This window comes from Pseudopipra pipra, chromosome 2 (genome assembly GCF_036250125.1).
Source record: "Pseudopipra pipra isolate bDixPip1 chromosome 2, bDixPip1.hap1, whole genome shotgun sequence".
NCBI classification, from domain to species: Eukaryota; Metazoa; Chordata; class Aves; order Passeriformes; family Pipridae; genus Pseudopipra; species Pseudopipra pipra.
The window spans coordinates 112,969,669-112,992,484 of record NC_087550.1 but is presented as its reverse complement, the minus strand read 5'-3'; the positions used below and the strand labels follow the sequence as shown (position 1 = coordinate 112,992,484).

The 22,816-nt window shown below is 38.1% G+C and overlaps 1 protein-coding gene across 16 annotated transcripts in view; it reads right to left on the bottom strand.

The window, feature by feature from the left end:
* Nucleotides 1-22,816, bottom strand: part of KDM6A (lysine demethylase 6A) — a 154,344-nt gene that overhangs the window by 90,950 nt on the left and 40,578 nt on the right. For all 16 annotated transcript variants that reach the window (XM_064646926.1, XM_064646927.1, XM_064646924.1 and 13 more), the window contains exon 4: nucleotides 16,645-16,694. In XM_064646926.1, coding sequence (XP_064502996.1) covers nucleotides 16,645-16,694 — 50 coding nt within the window. The remainder of the gene's footprint in view (nucleotides 1-16,644; nucleotides 16,695-22,816) is intronic.

The following is a 22,816-nucleotide window of genomic DNA, read 5'->3' as shown; positions in this document are numbered from 1 at the left end:
TTGAAAACTAAACCAAGATTATGTAATTTTTTACATTTTTTTTTAAGTACTGAAATGTAAGATCATTGATTAACGGTTGCTAGTTAGGGATCAATCAATTATTACTGAAAATGATTGTCCAATTAAGATTGTAGTTGGTTAAGTAGTGATCACTAATTGGTGTTCTAATTGGTGATTTGCTGTTTTATTTGTTGGAATGTACAAACACTTCAAATGGGATCCAAGAGCCAAGGCAGCAGGCCCACATGACAGGCAGCTGGGGGAGCAGACAGGATGGCCCACAGCCAAGAGCAGAGCAAAGCAGCTGGGCAGCCCACCAACCATTCCCACAGAGCACTGCAATTCCATCAAATCATCATTTCTTAACAGAAAACTGCACATCAGTAATTTTTCAGCCCACTCTGGGAATATATATGCTAGTGAATTTAAGAGCCTTCTATTTCTAAAAGCAAAATAAACCAAGAAAAAAGAATACAAGTCAAATGACAGGACACTTCTGTCACTGTCCCCATCTCTGCTCATTCTGCACTGCTCTACCTTGGTCTCTCTTCATCTGCTCCAGAGCCCAGCTTGCTTTCCCTCACTAATCCCTCTTCTTACCATTATACCACTGCTGCTCTACCTGAATTTACTTAATTGCTTCTGTCAACGGTTTTAACTTCTGACAAATTGACTCTGAAAAACTGCAAATGTAAACACCACAACCATCTTGGATCAGGAACCGAAACATTTTCATATCCACTAGTTTTTCTTCAGTTCTGACTATTACATCACCTTACTAGGAAAGGTAAGAAACCTCTGAAAGTCGGTAGTTTTAAAAGTCTTTCCTCTGGGGCAGTTCATTCCTAAACTCTGTTGCTTGTACAGTCAGGTGACAGCTTGAAGGATGAGGGAAGAGAGGACCAGAGGGCAAATTAACCAACACCATCACATAGGGATTTTCTCCTCCTCTGTTAATTTGACATCCTTTTGCAAGACTCCAGGGAGCTCTTATTTAAAGATACCTTGCCAAGCTTGAGTTCCACAAATTAATTTTACATTATAATTGCTGCTCCTCAGTGTGAGGGGATACCCCCTTCATCCTGCAAAAGTCAGCAGAATCCCTCTCTAACCCTCTAATGGGTAGATGTTGGCTCACCCTCCCTCCTGTCTGTCTCCTCTGCAAACAGTTCTTGGATATGATTTTATCATTTATCTGAAATTTCATTCTGCTGTTCTGTGTCTGAGAGGAGGGTGATTAGATTCCAGTAAAATGTCATGTTAAACTATATTTATCTTTTACATAAGACCGTGCTTTCCAGTACAGGCTTCTATATTGTTCTTTATTAAACTAAATATTGATTGGGCTTCTAACTTTGTCTTCACATTCTCTACTTCTTCTGATACTCACCTCAGTTTCCTGAACACCAGGTACATAAGATGGTGATACAACTTGTTTCAAATACTACCATTTAAAAAATCTCAACATGCCATATGAAGTTCCACTTGCTATCTCAATTCTCCAAAATCTTTTTCTGTACTTCTAAATTTGTACCATTCAACATGCAAAATTTATCTCCTATTTTAGAATATCAATATTCACTTTCACACTCAATCATCAAAACCATTCAATCATAAAATAATTAAATATTTAATACCAGCCCCCATATTTACAACTTTTCCATGACACTGTCTAATATACACCAATTTACATTTATTTTCCCAGATCAAAGATGTGGGGGCTTCCTCCCCTCGCAATTAACAAATTTTTTATACTTGAGAGCACATTAAAGATTGCTTAAACATATATGCTGTATGCTACCTCCCATCTTTTCTAAACATGTGACTGCTCTCCAGTGTAATCTGAATCTCTCTGCCTTCTTATTTAAAGTAACATTTTCAAAAAAGACTTTACAGCTTTTTTTATACTTTCTTTTAAGGTTCAGATATCCATTACAATGGAATTTCTTTAATTGCAGATACTAGAGATTAAGTAAATCACACCCACAGATAGACAGAGCTGGTTCCAGGGCATGAAGATAAATTATGTGGGTGGCTTCATAAACCTGGGATCATCACCTTGTGGTCACCTAGCAGATCTCAAAATGGGCAGGTACAAATATAGCACCTTAAAATTATCAATACTCTTTACAGTACTTTGCTTAACAAAAGAGGAAATGTGTCTCTCAAATGTACAAGAGAACGAGCACCAGCATGGAGAGATTATGGGAATTAATTAAGGGTATTTGGGTACTGCTCTGCTAGGAAGAACTCCCAATATAAAATACAAAAAATTTACTCCTTGGGAGACCACAGCCATTGAAAGCCTGTTTTGACAGATAGGGAATATGGTAGGCAGGGAGTCTAAAAAAGGTCTCTTCATGATCAGGGAAAAGAAGAGCTCATAAGAGCTCATTCTCTGGAAGCTCCAATTTGTGCTTGATGTCTTGTGGAAGCATTTAAAGTAAGAAATTTTGTGCAACACTTCTCTCTTTTTAACATGTTTTCAACATTACATTTGATCTTGTTCTTAAACTCAAGCACATCCACTTTAGGATGTGCTTTAAGTCCAGGCTATATTTAATTGTTTAATGGATAATTAAATATCTGATTCTGTATCATCTGGTTGATACACTGTACTTCTCAATTTCTATTAACACTTCACACAATGGTAGCTATGCCTCTCAACCATAGCTTGAGAGTTTTTAAACCTGTTTAAACAGTTTTTAAACCTGTTTAATGCCTTCACTGTGTGTCTGACCTCTCATAATTACTTTTCAGGCCTAAAATTCAGAGTCTCTTCAGTAAAACAAAGAGAAAACTCAGGTTAACAACCCATTTCAGCCCTCCCCTGGAGAACTCTGCTGCCTGTCAAAGGTGTCAAATGGAAAATATACTACTTTATTTACTTGCATTTAAGTGAAGTGGGAGTGTCCATATCCAGGATTTTGAGTCACTTTATGGGCTTTACATACGACACCCACACGTCATTCTCTGTTTCTAGAAGCAAAGCCAACCAAAGTGCCTCAGGAGAAGATGAACACTTGTGGATTTAGAGGGGTTTGATATCCCAGACCACTGAGTTGCTTTTCATCTCACACTTGACTGACACAGCAGAGAGACAAGAAACTTTGTTCCACTTACAGCAGAGCTGTTTGTTTACATGGCAGCTCACATTCTTCCCCATAATTACAAAACTGTCGACCACCTTTTCACAGGCAGAACAGATGAGTCACCATGGAAGGGAGCACTTGGTACTTCCAGACATTGCCCCAACACCTCAGTGATTCCCTGTGTTCCAGCCACATGACAAAGCAAAGTCCTACTTCTGGCACTTGCTCCCTGAACTTCAGTCACCCAAACATCTCAAAACACACAGAAAATCTCCCCGTTTGTATGGACTAAAAATACACAACCAGAATTCCAGAAAAAAAAGAAAAATCAAGGTTTAGAGGGGTTAGTTAACAAGGAACACAGAAAGATGCCACATAAATTTGGAGTTACACGTCTAGCAAAATGCTGTAACTAGCAAAACCATTGAATGGTAGCATTTAAGAAAATCCAAAAGCACCAGTTGTGTTCCTTTAGAGCCATTTTTATTTTGTACTATTTTTCCAATCAGCACTTAACAGTTCAAGACAAGTTGCCTTCCTGTGGCAGCACTCATCTGGGCTTGTCTTGACAAGTGACATTTGTCATCTGTTCACTTCATTTTTCTCTTGACTGAAAGCCCAGGTCAGAAAAAATCACCAGCAAGTAGCACCAACAGGTTGTCTTCCTAAAAAAGCCAGTATTACAGCCATCGTGATCCAGGAGAGACTCCCAAGGAATCTGGCTGCCAACAGGGCACAGGGAGGAAAGTTTAAGAAAGAAAAAGGGTTGCCATTCCTCTGAGAGACACCCTGAGTGAAATGGAAGTGCCTTCAAGACAAGCTTTTCCTCAGAAGTTATTCACAGCTTTCAGACAGACAGAGGGCTCTCTTTGCCTAGATTTTGAGACCAGAAACAGAATGGAGACAGGGTTATAATGCTCCATTATGAACTAGATGGATGATTTCATTTATGTTATTGTATTTTTATGGATTTCAGAGGGAGTGAACACGATAATATATACTGAAATTCTTGAATTCTTGTGTAGCTTCACTGAGTAATTCTGCTCTAGATAACATCCAGTGATGGCATTTCATCAGCAAATCATCCTTGCTGTCCAAAAGGTAAAGACCATGCCACTAAATGGAAACATAACTCCCAGGAGGTGACCCTGGAGGGAGGGGACAGCTATTGTACAATTCAGAAGTAACATGGAACTCTTCAAATGCTGCTCTTGAAATGACATTTCAGTGTAACTTAATTCACTTTTCGACCACTATTTTAAGCCTTCCCCTCCCAAGAATACCCTCCCCAAGCTCCAGTGATTTGTGCTTCAGAGGTTTCCAAAGCCAGACAAAATGTCTTCTTATTTAATTGCTCTTAATGGATTTTCTTCCCTGAATTTGTTCAGCTGCATTCTGAAACCATTAAAACACTGCAAGTCTGCAGCATTCTGCAAAACTAATGTAACTTTCCATACAACCAGTGACACAAGATCTTCTGGAAGATGCAGTTTAAGCATGAATTTCCTGCAGTAGTTGACAACAGAACAGAAAACAGAGAAAATGGAATTATCAGCACTAGCCTCGTATAAAGAAATTCTCCCATCTCTGTCACCACTACAGCTTTTCCTCCCTCAGCTATAATGAAGATATTTCAGAATGATAATCAGTTTATCATCTCCTTTCCTTTCCAAAACTGCACATATGACTGAAAACCATCTCCCCTTCTACCCTGTTTACCAGGATTGGAATTGAAATTTTCAGCTTACTTGTTTTCAGAAAAAGTTCACAAAATTCCGATTACATCATTAAGATACCTGGGAATGGAACTGTGTCTGATCCCAATAATCAGGGTCAGGTAGGTAAATACATGAAATAGATCCCAATATTCACTGGGAAAGGAGAGAAACAATACCTGAGATATTTTTAGAAAACATGTTAGACAGCATGAGTGCAGTTATGATGTCTGGTAATACAGCTTTATTGCTGTTTTACTGATGACCCTGCGAATTCCAAAAAAAAAAAGAAGTGGAAACAATGAGAAAAACAGTAAGTAAAACCCAATCCAGAGAGAAAGACTGAGAAAAAAACAGGAAAAATAGCTATATTTATTTTGGCTGGTAATACCAGGCAAAATTTAATTGAGAAACTTCTGGCCTTGCAGAACAAAGACTAAGCTGGCAAAGAAAAAAAACCCAGTAAGAGATCTGTAACTGACTGTTATTTCTCCCATATGTGAGATGTGGTATCTCTCATCAATCCCACTCCTAAACAACATGAGAAAAATGACACAGCAAGAGGAAGAGGAGTTAGGAGTTCTAAGCCATCCCTCAGAAGTTGGAAGCGATACATTGTACAAAACAAGGCTGCACAGGGACTCAGGATATAGTGCTGAATAATTTGAATAGAGCAGCCCAGAAAAGTGGCCGAGGGTGAAAAGCTTTTGTCTTCCCAGGTTCCTCCAAATGCTGGTAAAACCCCATCCACTTACTACAAACCTGCTGCACAGGAAGAGATGATCAGCTTTTTAGGTAGCTGCAGACCTTCTGAGCCAACATTCAGAAATACTTTCACTTGAAATTACCTGAACTCAGAGGCTTTGCTTGGTTCCTGTTGGTTTTCTTTAGCATTTGAGTGGCCAGTACTTTTTCAGCATCTGGCCCTCCCTACATGGAGAGCACTCTGTGTTTCGGCACTGACCCCACTTGGTGCACTCCATGCAGACAAGCAGACACCAGAGACCACTTCTTGCTGCACCTTTATGCAAGTAAAAATGAGAAGCAGAACTGATCTCTGTTTCTCCTCTAAACACTCATCCTTATAAGGCTGCTGCAGAGAGCAGAGTATGATCATGCTCAGTCAATAATCTGAAAACATTTTAAATGACTTCCCTTTCCTTAAAAGCATGAACTGAACTGTCTCACATAAGCTACTCGTAGGCTCTTTAAAAAAGAGACCCCAAGTTCTGTCTCCCCATCTTCCCACTTGCTGCCTTCTCCATCTATTTGTATGAGATCCAGTCACATTCCACCAGTCCTCCTCCCCCACCCACCTCCCCCACACGGAAGAGGCTGGATCTGTATCCCTCAGAAAAGGAGGAAGCAATGCAGCTCAATACTTTAATTAGGTACACGCTTGAAAGAGTATTTAAAAAACTAGAACTGAAATGCCAGTCGTGGAGAGAGCAAACTCAAAAACTCAATATTTGCAAAATAAAGTAATTGTTTGTTTCTAAAACTCAGCAAATATTTCATCTTTTCAAAGAATGAACCTTAGAATGTGAAAGATTCATTTCTGAAGAAAAGCCGCCAATTAATGAGCCACAGTATCTACACAGAGATCAAACAGGACTCTACAGACTAGAAAAATAGTGTGATGTGTTTTGTTTTAACCCTTTACAGGAACGAGCAATCATATGGGGTGTGAAGTGACTGTACCATTCCTGGGGTTTCTGCAAACAAGAGGTTACTTTTGAAAAAGCGTCACATGCATTGTTAATATAGTTGTTTATATTTAGAAAAAGAGACATTTGGTCATTCAATGTTATCAATATTCAAACATTTTTCCTGCCTGCTGAAGACATGTCCTGCATTTGAGCCAGAGCTGTTCTACTCAGCTAAATGTGCCTCCCTCCCAGCAAACTGAATTGATGAGTTTCTCCACTGCCACACTCCAGCATGTCTAATATTTCAGCATCCTGAATCCTCGTCCCAGGGACTGAAGCAAGGAAGCATGCCATTATTCTAAATACTAGTAGATGAACGATGACAGTTTTTATTCTGCACAAAGGAAACTTCTGCAGCAGGAAAATTCAACATGCACAAAAAGCTTTTCTGAGGAGACTTTTCCATCAGTCCTGATGATACTTAACGTTGTTTCCACTCAAGATTGTCTGGACTTATAGACAGAGATTACACATACAGGGGGACAAGAAAAGCTTTCCTGCTGAATTTCCAGGGTGAAGCACCACCATTAGAAAACGTTATGAACATTGTTTGGAAACTGATGCCATGTCCAGGGTGAGTGGGGAGTGTCTCTGTCTTGTCTCCTCCTTCTCCTGACCCCAGCACAATTGTTCCCCAAAGCTCATTCTGTCCTCTTTTACCATTAACATTCTAAGTATGTTACATTATTTGTCAGAGTTCTGAGTTCCTATAAATCCACTGATTAAAACAGATGAGTGGTTAAATGAATGAATATAAACTGAAAAAAAAAATCAAGACTGCAGACATTGAAATAATTTTTTTCCTAATTTAGTACAAATGTAAAATATTCCTAATCAAACAGGAACCCACATGCTCCCTAAAAAGATCTAATGCTGTTGTGACCCAAACAGGTACATAGTTTATATGTACAGAGGGGGATTCCCTTGTTTTGTGTGATGACAACTCATAGAAAGAGACATAAAAAAGAAGCAACTCTATCGAATTCATTGTGAGGTCAAAGGCAACATGTCAAAATTTATTTGGCTGGCTCATTATTTTTAAGGTTTTACACCTACTCTTGATTCCTTTCAAGGAGAGGAAGCACACCTTCCTGTCATAATGTCATTAGCTAAATCATCTAATAAGAGAGTTAGTTATTAGATCCATGTACAATTTTCCTGTACAGAAAATTGGACATGCTGCATTATTTGTCTGCATTAACAAGAGTAAAAAACAGTGTCTGCTTCTCTCTCTGTCATGGGACTGACTACCTAAAAATCCTGTGTTTTAGTGACAGAGGGACAGAATTTTAGACACACACGCAACCAACCCTCTCCAGAATACACAAAACCTAAACGTGGAATTCTTAAGATTTATTACCCTTTAAGAAATATCTGGATAAGTGTATATTCTGTTCTAAACTAGAGATCAGTTATGTTTTACTCTAATTGAGCAGCAGGAAATAACACATTTTCTTCTTAATCTTTCTATGTAGCATTCATTTAACAACATGTTTTGAAAAAACCCCAATGTACACTTCCTTCAACTTGTCTACTTTGCCGACTTACAAGAAATTACATTTATTTTTAGCATCCAATATTAAAAGATCTTTTTTTGAAACCTGAATACAGTTATTAATTTGCTCTATTTTTTGTGCATTTTCTAGATGACCAGGTGTTATTGGTAACACAATCATCGTCACCTTTCCAGCATTCCCGAGTTTCCCTTTATTTATTAATAATTTTCTCTGAAATATTTTGAAAGCATACACACAATTCTTTTACTCTTAGGAGACAGAATTCCAGTCTTCATAAACACAGTTTGCATTTAAAAATCCCAATTTTTTCACATCACAGAGCAATCACACTGATCACACCTATGGGATGCTGAAATAACCCCATTTACAGTGTTACCAAAGCTACCAAGCATTCCAATACAGAAAAAAGATCTTATGGTGCATAATTCATAGATTTAGCCCTTCACTTTAGCATCTTCATACTCCAAATTTCTCTTGGGTCTTGTTCTTTTAACAACTCTTCTATCTTTTCAAATATCTTCTCACATGCGATTTCTATCCACCATGACATACTAAAGGCACAAGTTCACAATCCAAACATATCAATAACCTTTAAAAAATCTTCAGAATTACCTTTGATGATGCTGTATCTACACTTTATTTTTCCCACTCTTTGTTTTGCCAGTGTATCTCGGGATCAAAGTGAAAACTTCTCACTAGCAAAATTACTCTTATCCACTGCACCCCTAATAAACTTAATATTATGTTAAATATGCTCTCATGTATCTTTCATCAGCAGTTCAGTAAAAGACTTTAGGCACTTGCCAGATCCTTTGTTACTGTAAACCCCTTTATTTTGTGACAGAAAGTTGTTAAATTATCACCAGCTGCACAAACAGCTACATACATTAAAATTCTTTGTTGTTTCATTACTAAGAGTGGAGTGGGCTCTCCAGCAAGGTCAGGACACAAAGTTCATTTTCATCAGCTGAAGCCCTGCTATTGTAATTTCCTCGAATCTAAAGATCACAAATTTTTATTATCTACTTATCTGGCTCCCCAAGTGACCCTCAGTGCTTCATACTCTACCTTCTTCCTCTCTCAAAACAGAGGACATCCAAGTCTTTTGATGAAGAAGGATACTGTGCTCCTCACCTGAACAGTTACTGTCTTCCTTGGATTTCTTTCTTTTCTTTTTTTTTTTTTTTTAAGTCTCTCCCCCCATGCCTGGTGAATTTATGACACAGAGGTTGCTGTTCGGGGAGAAAGCTGGCAAAAGCCTCGGTTCAGATCTCCCACAATCCACTCTGGTATTATTCTATATATACCTTCCTCCCTTTCTCCCCATATGCTCTTAGTTTTAAAGTTTGTTTTTACTTCTCTCATCTCCTTTACATTCAAATTCTCAGCGAGGCCACAATTTTCCTTTCCCCACTCCCTGCAATTCTTCCTCCAGCCACATTTTCTTCTCTCTCATATTATTTGTTCAGTCTCACTTGGCCTTGCAGTTTTCTCTCTCCTCAGTCTTCTCCCTCCCCTTTTCTCCTTTTCTTTTTTCTTGGCATGAGATTTTTTTTCCCATCCTATATTATCATGTTGTATCAGACTCAGACTCTGTTTTCAGACTGCTTTCCACAACAGTCTCCTGAAAATGCTTAGCCCATTAAACCCCATAAAAATGCTTTTTATCTCCATTATGATGACCCACTCTCATCAGTATTTAAAAATTAGGACAAACTTATCTCTATTTTTCACTTACTGTTCCATAACACATAATGCCATCATACGTGTCTCTCCCCCCCCTCAGTCTACATTAGGTCTTGAAAGTATTATTTTTTCAGTGAAATATCTTCTCAGAACGTGACCAGAATGTCTTCATCAAAACCCTTCAAGGGAGAGGACTGAAATCCAAAAACTGTTTAGTCAAAAGTGAGGGGTGGCACAGAACCCCACGTGCTTCACTGCCAACCATTATAGAGTCAGACAGAAGCAAAGAGCAGACAGAAGGGATTATTAATATCTCTCTCCTCCTGCAGAGCCACTGAATCTCTATTCAATTTCTGGTTTTATTTTTCACCTTCTGATTTTCCATTTCCTCTTTCTATTTATTCCATTGCTACCCATCATTTTGATTTGAAAATATGCTCTGAATTGCAGGTTTTCACCTCACCCATCTTTAGGTCACTGCTGCATCTCCCAGTTGCTTTTGCAACGCTCTTAATCTCAGCAAATTTCACCTTCAGTGAGGATTTCTGAAACTTGGCTTTCCTGATCAAGTCTTCTTGATGCTTCTCTGATTATGTCTCCTCTAGTCAAAGGGACTGTTTGTGTCTTTCTGCTTCTCCTGTACAAACCCTGTGTTGCTACGTGGCAATAATTTATATTAAAGGCTTTTCGTGTCATTTTTAAATTCTGTTTTCTGAAGGGAAATTTACCTCTTTATATGTGGTATCCATTCTCTTAAAATTCTCTTAAATAAAAAGCAGCAATCACAAATCATCCTACTTCTTTCCCATCTTTTGTTCCAGGAGGGTGTTTGCTCCAGCAAACCTGATCCTGTACCACTGTATACTGTTTCAATTAATCCTAGCATTTGTATCTAATTAAAAATAATGGAAGTTTTGATGAATTTTGTCTAAAACACTACTTGGTTTTTTGAGTTTACTGCAGAAAATAAAACAGTTGTGAGTCAATGAAGTGGAAAATTGCTGTCTTATAACAGATCCTCTAAGGTGCAAAATGTTCTCTTATTTGCTGTTATCAGTATGTCTAGTAATTGCTTTTCGTCCAACTGTTTATAAAGGGAGAAACAGACTTACAGTCTGGAGAAAAAGAGACAGCAAAACTTAAACAAAATTAAAGCATTAATGTTTTTTAAATTGTTTTCCTATTTTACAAAATTAAGAAAACATACCAAAAAAGCAATTTCACCTAACAAAATGGAAAAAAGAGGCATAAAAAGAAGTTGCATAAAACAACTGAAACAAGCAACAGGACACATTTGAAAACTGACATTCATGGTGTTTTGTTACTCCAGCTCTTTGGAAAAAAAAAAAAAGCTTTGCTACTAATTACAAATGTTTCAGCCATGGGGTTGAGAAATTTCTACATAGCTTTAATTACAGAACAGCATTTTAAAAAATTACCTGGCACTCAAATACACTTTAGATGAACATAAAAAGGAGTGCTGTAAAATTGCTTTCTGTAACAAAGCAACAACTCAGCACAGACTAAGATTACATCCCTCTTACATGACTAGCACCCACAAACACATTTGCATTTTCCTTTGGCATTTGACTTTCTGAAGAGAATTTTAGGTGTTTTTTTTATTTTAGGGGTTTTTTGGTGTTTTGTAGTTGTTGTCATTTTTCTGCTATATCTCTGTATGATTTTGGATTCTCCTCTGTTTTATAAAGACTATATGAGAAAAGTGAGAGTAAATTCTCTTATTTGCATATATATAGCCAAAATTTAATTTCAAAGAATCATTTCTTTTCTTTAAGAGACAAATATGAAGAAGGTCTGAGGTAAACACTTGAAGTCAGACAGTAATTCTAATGTCCAGTTCACACGGGCAGGGAGAACCACACAGGTACTTTCCATAACTAAATCAATACCTTACCTTGCTGGAAAACTATAGGATTTATTTCCCCCTCTCAATTTATTTATTTATTTATTTATTACTAGACCATTCAGTCTTCTGCAGTATAGCCTTGCAACTGTAAATTCAGCTTGCACCATATTTGCACCCAGATGTTCTTAAAATCCACTGGAACACAGATGTAGGTCTTCGAAAATCCTTGCTGGGGTTCACTAAACCTCTCTGATGTTTTCACCCTGACCACATAAATGAAATCTTTACTAAAAAGAAAGTTTATTAGGGCCATTTTCATAACATGATAAGGAGTGCCTGACAGATTTACTTTTCTTCCAGGCAACTTTCCAGCCAAAGTCACCAGCTAACAAGAAGTCTATATCTGAATTCATGCCGGAGGATGTAGCTCACTAATTAAGTGTTCCTTAAACATTTCAAGGAACATTCAGACTTTCTGACTGATCCACTCCAAGCACTACTCTATAAAGAGATACTATAGTTGAGTATAGCTGAATAAATTGAGGTTTCTTTTCTTTCTCAGGCATTCTCAGTCTAAGTTCCAGCATCCTAGTCCAGGGCAAACAGTCTTCCCTGATACAGGAGGAACTCATTCCACATTAACTGCCATCATTTTAAGGTTCACTTAGATGCATTTCTACATGCTGTGCCTTGGCAATCCTTCATTTTATTCACACAAACAGAAGTATTTAAGTACCTGTGTACCCTCTGTTATTCTGATAAAACATAACTTTTTATAAAATCGCCTTGAAGCCACACAGGATGCTACTCTTTGATGAAATAATACAGAATAAGGTACAACAGCAGTGCTGTCCTCATGCTCCTGGTTACTTGTCCACAATCCCTCGGATTTAATCCTGTCTAGAAAGCTTCACATTCATTCCCCAAGCACAGAGATGTCACTAATAGATGCTCATGGAAGCACTGCAGAGACTGAGCACATGGGAACTCACTGCTACTTAATATACCTGCACCAAAAGGTTTTATTTATTCTATGTTGCAACAGGTACAGTCACACAATTTCTAACTGACAATGTGAGAACACTCATCGACCTGCAAACGCCACAAATACTCTTTAATCAAGATTATCAAACCACAGAAGGGCTGCAGTAGCAGTGCCATGCCAAAGCAGATGAGATCTAATCAAAGCACCAGATAACCAGGCTCTTCTGTACAACCCTTCCAGGAATCTCCCTAGTGAGCACTGAAACTTCCTGCAGCCCCAAATCTGTGGAATAAGGTTTCTAGGTCTCTCCTGCCCATGTCAATGTAACAGACCCAGATATTTTATACACTTAAAACACTCTCAATCCACCGAAATTTCTGTTAGGGCGACCCTACCCAAACCCAAGCATTATATAAAAAGGTTCAGTATGATTAAGCCCATTATAATACAACCACAAGATGATTAAATAACTTTCTACAGGTGCCAGATATCTGCCATCATGTTTGTATAAAATCAGGAATATCTTACTCCTTGCTGAGCTTCTAATGCTGCCTCCTCAGAATATGTCAAAACTGATAATCATGGCAGACACTTACACTTGATATCTTTATTTTCCCAGGAGCATCAAAACCTACAAACTGCAGTTCTGGTTGTCTCCCTCTCCTGAACTGCCCTTCACATCCGTTCATCCCCCACAGTCCTCCTCACCTCCCCCAACATGTTGACACAGGGGAGTTTTAAAAGGAAATCAGAATGAAGTACATTGCACAGAAGGGAGATTTATTTTAGCATAGGCACATAAGAAGGAACATTGAGAAAACTACTTGAATGCAAGAATGAAAAGTTGTCTCAGCTTTTATCCAAGTTGAGATATTTACTTCGTCAGATTTCCAGTCAGATAATTTTTTAAAATGCAGATAGGTAAGGTACCACAGTGCCTGTGCAGAACAAAAACTGCAGAAACTCAGTCATTTTATGTTGATCTGTGGGTGCCCAAATTACTGCAAAAAGCAGTCTATTTAGGAATATACAGCACAATACAACCCAACTCTTTCAAAACTCTCCATGCAGGTATTACTTCTTGGAAAGGAAATAATATTTCGTGAGCACAGAGGGAGTACTAATCTGGTAAATGGCAAAACACAGCACCATCCTGACCCTTCACCTTCACTTCTCTCACTACAGTATATATTCAGAATATATTTTCTAAAGTGTTTTTTCCTTCTCTTTTTGTTCCAAAGGAGCAACACAATGCTTCCTGTACTACCAACAAAACAATCCAGGCACCAAATTCTGACAGAAAACAACCTCGTAAGAAATTCAGACCATCAGAAAAAACTACTGGGGGAGGAGGGGGGGAGAAAAATGAATTGTAGACTGAACATTATAGAATGAACACTGCATGAAAGTAATGCTCAATTACCATCCCCATGGAACTTAAAAAACCCAAAGTAGCAAATGCTAAAAATACTATAAAAGGAGGCCAAACTACACCCTAAGCAACCTGAAGTCTCTCACAATCCTAGAAGTTTTCTCTTTATAAAACAAAGAACTTACAGGACCACTTATTTCAACCACAGAAATTTGCACTGCATGACAGTACATAATTTCAGATTCACTGCCCAAGTCTGTTAAGACTGTTCCTGTGTGATTCCAAACCTGCCTTATATAATAACCTTCATGTGATGCAGCACTCTCCAATTTCCCAGTTGTCTCACACAGCTCACAAATATCACCCTTCCTTCATACCCTTCTCTTCCTTTCTTCATCATCACAAATTCCAACAACTTAATATCGATGACATCTAACCCTGTAAGAACTGAAAAAAAACCCCAACTCTAAAAAAATCTACAGCAGTTAAAGATGGAAATGTGACTGTGGGGTGTGGGGTTTTTTTGCCATCTGTATGTCTTCATAAAAAAAATTTAATCACAAAGTAGAATAAAACAGCATAAAAAATGTGACCAAAAATACACCACAAACTTAACTACTCTTGACTACTTACAGACACAAGGCATTAAGGATGACAAGAAATAATAAATCCCTCTCAGCTGGGGGGAAGAGGGAAAGATCTTTCTCTAGACCCAATCCAGGCAGCTTCCCACTGCCAACTCCAGAATAGCTTCATCATCCATTAAAAAGATGAAATATGATTCACCTGTGATTTTTACCAGTTTCAGTAAAAAAAGTTATTAGCTGAAAAATGGTTTGGGACTCTTTCAGGCTCTTTTTCATGAATATAAAAATTAATAGAATCTCCTGCGGTTATGGGGGAAAAAACCACGTTGGACTACACATTTCTAAGAAATGAGATCACGAAGGATCCTTCACAGAGGAGAAACACTTGAAGAAAAAGTAATGTTTTTTTGGTGGGTTCTTTTGGTGGTTGTTTTGTTTTGGTTGGGTTGTTGGTTTTTTTTTTCATTTGTAGAAGACAAAATGCTGTTTCATCAGCTGCAAGAAATGCTCTCATGCTTGCAACTGGAATTGTTGGAAATAATCTCTGCATGGTAAAATGCTGGAGACAGACACGATGAAGAGGTGTGTTAGAGTATGAGCCCTTTGTATACAAACAGAAATTCCTTTCAAGAAGTCAAGTACAGATCACACATTTTACTGCCATCCATGCTCTTCAAATTAAACTGCAGAACACTCACGAGTTTGCATTTATTTTAACTGCAGACAATATTCTGAGCCACACTGAAACACCCTATGCCTGTAGAAATTCATACAACAATTTACATTTCCCCTGAAATCTCCGAAAATGCAGCAGAAATAATTTACTAATCATCTACCACTTCTTCCAATAATGAGCCATTAGAATAAAACCCAGAAAAAAATAATTCAAGTCATAAACTACTCTGAAATGCTTAATGTCAAAGAGCACAAACAACAGAAGCTATTACAATAGATTTTTCATTAATTGATTGATTTCAACACTCATTTACAGCAATCTTTAAACTAACTCTCCAAGAGCATGTAAGAACAGATTAATGATTTTATTGTTGTAATTTTTAAACTGCAGGGGTTACTTCTGGAGAAACTACTTAAATTCCAAAATGGCTCAGTGCAAAAATGGCACTTGCACAACTTCTGCTGGAGCAGGGGCGTTACAGGACAACACCAACCATTTTCCCAGGACCCTGCGATTGGACCATCTGCCATAAGACACTTATTTCACTTCATTCTTCTCCCTTTAATTTACCCTGCCTTTCTCCCTTTCCAATACCCAAGTGGAAGAAGCTGCCACATCATTTTTTAGAATGTTTTGCCAGTCCCTATGAAAAGCAAAGAAGGCAAAAACTGTTGTTTCTCTAACAGCAGATATAGCAGGTACTGATGTGTCTCCATTAGCCCTCCCTACCTGAAATATGCATTTACCCACTTCCAAGGAAAACAGCTGTTTAAGACCACACAACTGTGTACTGTGTTAGCTGCTTTCCTGCACCTCTGTCTAGATCATGACCTTCAGATTATTTCATGTGACAATCTACCAATGCTATTTTTGACAATAAGAACTTTTTCAATTTTATTCATTTGAAGTGCTGATACCTCTACATGAGCTTACAGAGAGGGCAGCTATACTAACAGGATTTGTTTCTATCTTATGTAAGAATGTTATTTAAAATACTGAAAAGGTCTTATATAAACAATTTGGTGCCTGTGAAAACAAAAATCAACCTGAGAACATTTTTCCTAGTACAGGTCAAACACCTGCACAGCAGCTTTCAAGTGGTTCTGATGCTCTCAATACTCACATATATCCAAATATCTGTGCTGCATAAAAAACCCTGAAGTAATGGATAATGACGGTTAAAAAAAAATTAAATCTAAAACTTGTCAACTTAATTGAGTGCTGTTTTCAACACATGGTGTGAAGATGTATTTCCACTGAGATTTCTTATAAATTGTACATATAGGTGAACGTTTACATTAAGACCCAATTAGTATGTCAAAGAGTAATTGCAGGCAGATACTCCCAACTTACATTGAACAGCATCTACTTTAAAAATTCAAACATTTAGAACAATACATTAAAACAGGGGAAAAAAAAAAAGGCAGCATATACAGACCTTCCAGTAGTCAGATTGTAAACTGTAGTACCTCTGGTATGCAGATAATGCTGTAGGAAAGAAAAATGAATGTTCAATTTGTTTTGTTTCATTTTCTTTGAAGAAAAAAGATAGAAAACCTTAAGAGTCAGAATATACAACACTAAAATGATAAATGGTTTAATAAAAGTTACACTGCCATGATAAGTACACTGTTGTGGGCAATGCATTCCTTAAGATTATGATTTTGTTTTATGAAACGTCAACCCAAAAGTATATTTATTATTAATCTTACAAATGTAAATCAAGCAATATTTTAAAGAAAACCTATAACAAAGAAATCATTTGAAATTTTGGGATTTTCATCCCGGACAAAGCTGTTGTAAGATTTAAAAATTTAATCATGTAGCTCATTTACCATGCTCCCTGATGCCCTGTAATTTCTAAAGAACTGGTGAGGAGGGACATACAAAGAGAAATCAATTTTACATGCCCTTTCATTCTGTAACTAGAGAAGCAGAAGCAAGTGGGGGCAAAAAAGCTTCCATTTTATTCAGCAGTGAGGACCAAGACTAACCTGGAAATCAGCACTAAGAACAGCTCTGCTCAGTGGAATATCAGCTCTACTTAGCAACCAATTTCTCAAATCACTATTCCTGCTCCCTCTTCCCCCCCAAAAATTCTGGCTGATTCATCTTGCCCCTTTGGCTAACAGGCCACACCAGACCAGAACACAAACTGGCTTTGTGTTTTCCCAAGAACATGGCACTAGGAACCACCCAAAATGAAGACCTTTAAGTAAAGACTCCCTGTAGAAAACATCAAGGTATTGATTTTTCAAGTGTTTGCTCTTTAAGATTTAAGAATTGTTTCTACACAGTATGCATTTTCCAAACAATAAAAAAAGGCAACTCCTGCTTTGAAAAACTATAAGCACTGTACAGATTAAAACAGTAGAGAACAACATGTATTTTATGTGCAGATATATCTCCTGAAAGCACCATGTCCCTAAATTTTAATACCTTTCAATACCTGTTCTGAATATTCATTTCTGTAACTTAAGTCCTTGAGTTTAATTGAAATAAGAACATACACATAACAATAAAGCACACAGAGTTTTCTCTAAAAAATAAACCTTTGCACTCACCTGTCTACAGAGTCTCACAACCTTTATTTTTAAACTCATACATGCTGAACAATGCCCAGAAATTTCCCCTCGCCACTGAAACGCTTGTGAAGCCAATTTCTAATTTTGATCCTTTAAACTGTGACTCATTTACATGCCCAGAGTAGAAAAACAAACTCGGGCATCTGGACATTATTAACATGCAATATGTTTAAATGTTTACATGCAACTTACACAAACAAAATCACTGAAAAATCAAAGTCTTCCACAATTTAAGAATATAATTCCTCCTCCAACCCCCCCAAAAATTTGGTACAAACTGAAGGATATGACTGCAGTCTAACAATGAAAGTTTAAGAACATTAAAAATAAGCATATTTCAGTCACATTCTGTAATTATGTTATAAAGGGCATTCACAATAACACAAAACATCCTCCTACCCCAAAACAGTCCTCCTAGATTCAACTTCTTCCAGGTATCATTAATAACTTTTCATCAAAAAGGAATAATTAGGTTCTGAATGTGGTAATGACTTTTCTTTCCCAAACAGGAACACACAAACACACAACAAAACAGTTTTGTAATGCACCACACTTTAAAAAAAAAGAAAAAAGGATTTTTTTTTTTACTCAAGCAGTACCTATCCCCATTTTAAAGGTTAAAGCATATTTCAAACACTGAGGTCAGCACCACCATATTATGCAAGATTAGGAAACTGAGAACTTCTCGTAAACTATTATTTTTTTAACAAAGTAACTACTGCAGTCAAACATACAATGTATATGGATAAAATAAAAACACGAAAAGAACATTAAATACAATGCTAAGGACTTACACTATGAAAATAAAAGGGAGAACTTTTTCACTGTAGCTGTTAAAATATACAGGGAGCACCCACATGAGTATATATAATTAAACAAGAGAGAAGGAATATGTTTCCCTATAGCAGTTAAGGTACTGCTAATAAGTTTATACAATGTCAACAGTATAAAAAATATATAAACAGAAGACCTTAAAAAGAATAGGAAAAAAAGAAGAAAGCAAGAGAGAAACTGCTCAGAAACAAACTTGCCCAGGCAAATTTTAGCACCTTCATTTAATATAGGGAAAAGTTATTACAGAAAGGAGACATGATATTCTACAGTTTTCAGTAAGAGTGCTGATGTTTGCCAATGATTTTCTCTTCCATTCTTCAATAAAGTTGAGCAACTTCCCATAGGAACAGCTGAAGTGACCATTTCCACGTGCCAAGCTCATGTTACAAATAAAACCAAGCACATGGAAAGCGTGGACTGCTGAAGGAGAATTCATGTTTACATGCTAAGATAAAGCCTCTATTCAAAGGAAGGTCACTTTACTCTTCCAGAGGAATTCAGAGGACACCACAGTCACCATCAGTGTCTGAAGTACCCAGTCCTACCTCTGGGTTCAACAAGCCCCAGGGATCCAGGCTTTGCCTCCAGGCCAACAGTATTGTGCTCCCACTGAACTTCTTGCAGATGAAATGCTAAAATTCTCAAGAGTTGTGCTGAAAATGCATAAGGATGAATCATGGAGGCTTCCCTAACACCAGAGGTAAACGGCCCTTTCCTCCTTATGGAAGTCAGACAACTAGAAACTGCTGTTGATGCACAATTTCAGTATTTAACAAGTGCTCGACTTCCAGTAAGTTACCCGTGAAACATTACTTCAGCCCCCTTTACATCTGGATTAAATATCTGCTCCAAGAGCACTCAAGCTCTGCTGAAAAGGACTAAAGGAACAGAAAAAGAGAATTCAAGAAAATGGTTTTGAGGTTTTTTTTTGCCAGAGCCCACCTGAAACATCCCTAATCAAGCATATCCCCCTAAGAAGAATCTTGCATATAAGATGTCAGAAATCAAATTATGAAAGCAAGATTTTTGAAGAACTAAACCAACCTAGTTTAAAAGCAGACTATGAACCATAAATTTGAACCCTACCCTACCTACTCAGAATTTCCTAATCCCTGAGTGAGCCACCAGGAAGAAGACATTTGTCCTTAATTCGACGGTGCACAAATTAGTAGCTTTTCTAAAAAATGTATCCTGGAACTACAAGCAACTTCTCCCTTAAATTAACTTTGTATCTATAGGAAATGAGTGCAAATCCCTCAAAATGCAAACCTTATCCTGGCATAAGAAGAAAAAAAGAGCAACTGGATCTGCTCAAGATCAAGCAACAGGAACTTTACACAAGTCCCTATGTGAAACACAGGGTGTGCTCTGGTTTACGAAAAAGTGAAAAAAACAGTCACTTGTGTCATGCACCACATTAGCAATATTAAAAAAAACCACAAACAAACAAAAACAAACAAAAAAACCCCCTCAGCACTACATGCTGCAATGTCATTTGCACCTTTACTTTCCATCCAAGACTGGTCATTCCAAGGTGACACAAGTTTTGTCACAAAACGATTCTATCAACTACTGCCCCGCTTTTAAAACAGGGTCAACTCTCATTTTTACAGATACAAGTAAATTACCCCATTTCAGTTAAAATGTCCTTTGGAAACATTATTAAATGAGTGCTTTGAAATCACTTTTGGGCACAGCAGGATTCTGCAGACAATCTTCTGATTAGGAACTTATTATTGAGCTTTTCCAATCCAGAAGTTTGCCAACTGAAACTCTTACACATATGGAACTGTTGAAGGACATAAGAGTTCCTTTTTTCCACATGTGAAACACTCCTTAGCATCCAGAAAATGCAGGCCTGGACTCAGAAATAACAGGACTGAGTGTCAGCTAAGTAGGACAATTACATTTGCAAAATTATCTAGTCAACCACAGAAAACTCTCTTAAAAACACAAAGCTGACAGATCACATTCAGACATTTAAAACAATACTGGACGAGTGACCCAAGAATTCCTAAAAGGGCTCAGTTACCTATTTCCCTCTTTCTCTCTAGTATTTCATTACTTATTGTATCAGTTTATACATCTCTCTCCAAATCCTTGCAATGTACATTATTTTCCTGACATAGTTATGATCACATTTTTGAAAACCATTAAACCTGCTGAGTGGCAGACACAGCATTTGCATCCTTCCCTAAAGAGGGCGGGGAAGGGGTACACCCCTAAGGCATATGTAGCTTTTCAAATCAATCACCATCAGCTATACTGCCTGATGAAAAGAATGCTTACCTAAAATAGCTCTGAAAAACAAACACTGCCTTCCTAAAAGAATTACAGCTACTGATCAGTAAGAATCCTCCTCAGCTCAGGTTTGCTTCAGAACCTGTCTTTAATCCTCAGGCACCTAATGCAGAGCTGACCCTCAGTAAGTTCACACAGAGTCTATCGGTTTCCTCTTCTTCCAGGTTTTTACAGACACCCAGAACTACCCACTTTGCAGTGTGTGGGGTTACTTTAACCCTGACAGCCTTTATTACGTGCCCTGTAAGAGTTTGGCTTCCTCTCCTACCAAGAGATCAAGGGATATGTCAGAATCAAAACATGGGTAACACTTCTTTCTCATCTACCCCTGTTTAAGATTCCTTGTGATTCTATCACATAGAGAATACAAAACAGATTTGACATAATGATCATGTAGGTGGTTTCGGGATCTTATTTATTTTTAATCTACTTAATTTCCTAAGAAATTGGCAAAACTTTATAAAATGCATAGTTGTTTCAGTAATAAGACAATCTCTCTTCATGCCAAGAGTCTAAATACATAACCTAAACAAACAGGAAAGGTGAAAATGGGGAGCAAAATGTCTAGACTGAATGACACCCACCCACCTGTCATCTTTAGCACTTTTCATCACAAATCATGCAATCACTGAAGGATGGCTTTTATGATCTGCTCCAACAAACCTACTTTTTGATACCTTAAAATTTAAGAGGCCTTCGAAAGTGAGTTTGAGTATTTTAGTGCTTGAGTAAGGAAAAAGTGAACTAGATACTAACACCATCTAGTGGCACCTTGCAAGGCTAAATGTGACTAACACACTTTTGGCTAACTGAACTTGAAAAACAGCAAGCATTAACTGGATGACATACCCCTAAAAGGAAAACTTTAAAACAACCCAAAGCTCCATATTGTTCTGCGTAAATCAATATGTGTTTTCTTAAATAGAATTATTTTTATTTTAATTTTTATGCAAGCACTAGTTGATGTGAAAACGAATAGTAAGATAGAAAATTAAATGAAGAACTGCACAATGGAAGCATGAAAAAGGGCTCATCTTTTGCTTTAAATCTGACTACTTCCAGGAAAAAATAAGTCTTCATTAAACACTAAGGAGACACATGCAGAATGTAGAAACAGCTTATTACATAGTGCAACGTTTACCCACAGCAGTGTTTTAACCTAGCAAGATGAACACTGCTGAAACATAAAATTCAAGAAGTCAAAAGGTGAGGAAATTCCAAGGCTGAGTCAATGGAATTGACTTCACAGGGTATAAAACTGGCTGGACAGCCGGGCCTGGAGAGTGGTGGGGAATGGAGTTCCATCCAGCTGGCAGCCCGTCACCAGTGGGGTTCCCCAGGACTCAGTCTGGGGCTCAGTCCTGTTGAATATCATCATCAACCACCTGGACGAGGGTTGGAGGGCTGAGGCCAATGGTGTGAGGTTCAACAAGGCCAAGTGCCAGGTCCTGCCCTTGGGTCACAACAACCCCTGCAGCACTACAGGCAGAGGGGATGGAAAGCTGCCCGGTGGAAAAGGATCTGGGGGTGCTGGCTGACAGCAGCTGAACAAGAGCCAGCGTGTGTCCACCTGGCCAAGAAGGCCACTGATACCTGGGCTTGTATCAGTGTGTCCAGCAGGGCCAGAGCAGTGACCCTCCCCCTGTACTCGGCACTGGTGAGGCCACACCTCAAATCCTGGGTTCGGTTTTGGGCCCCTCATGACAAGAAGGACATTGAGGTGCTGGAGCGAGCCCAGAGAAGGGCAACAGAACTGGGGAAGGGTCTGGAACACAAGTCCTATGAGGAATGGCTGAGGAAGCTGGGGGTGTTCAGCCTGGAGAAAAGGAGGCTCAGGAGAGACCTTGATCATACTCTACAACTCCCTGAAAGGTGGTTGTAGCCAGGTGG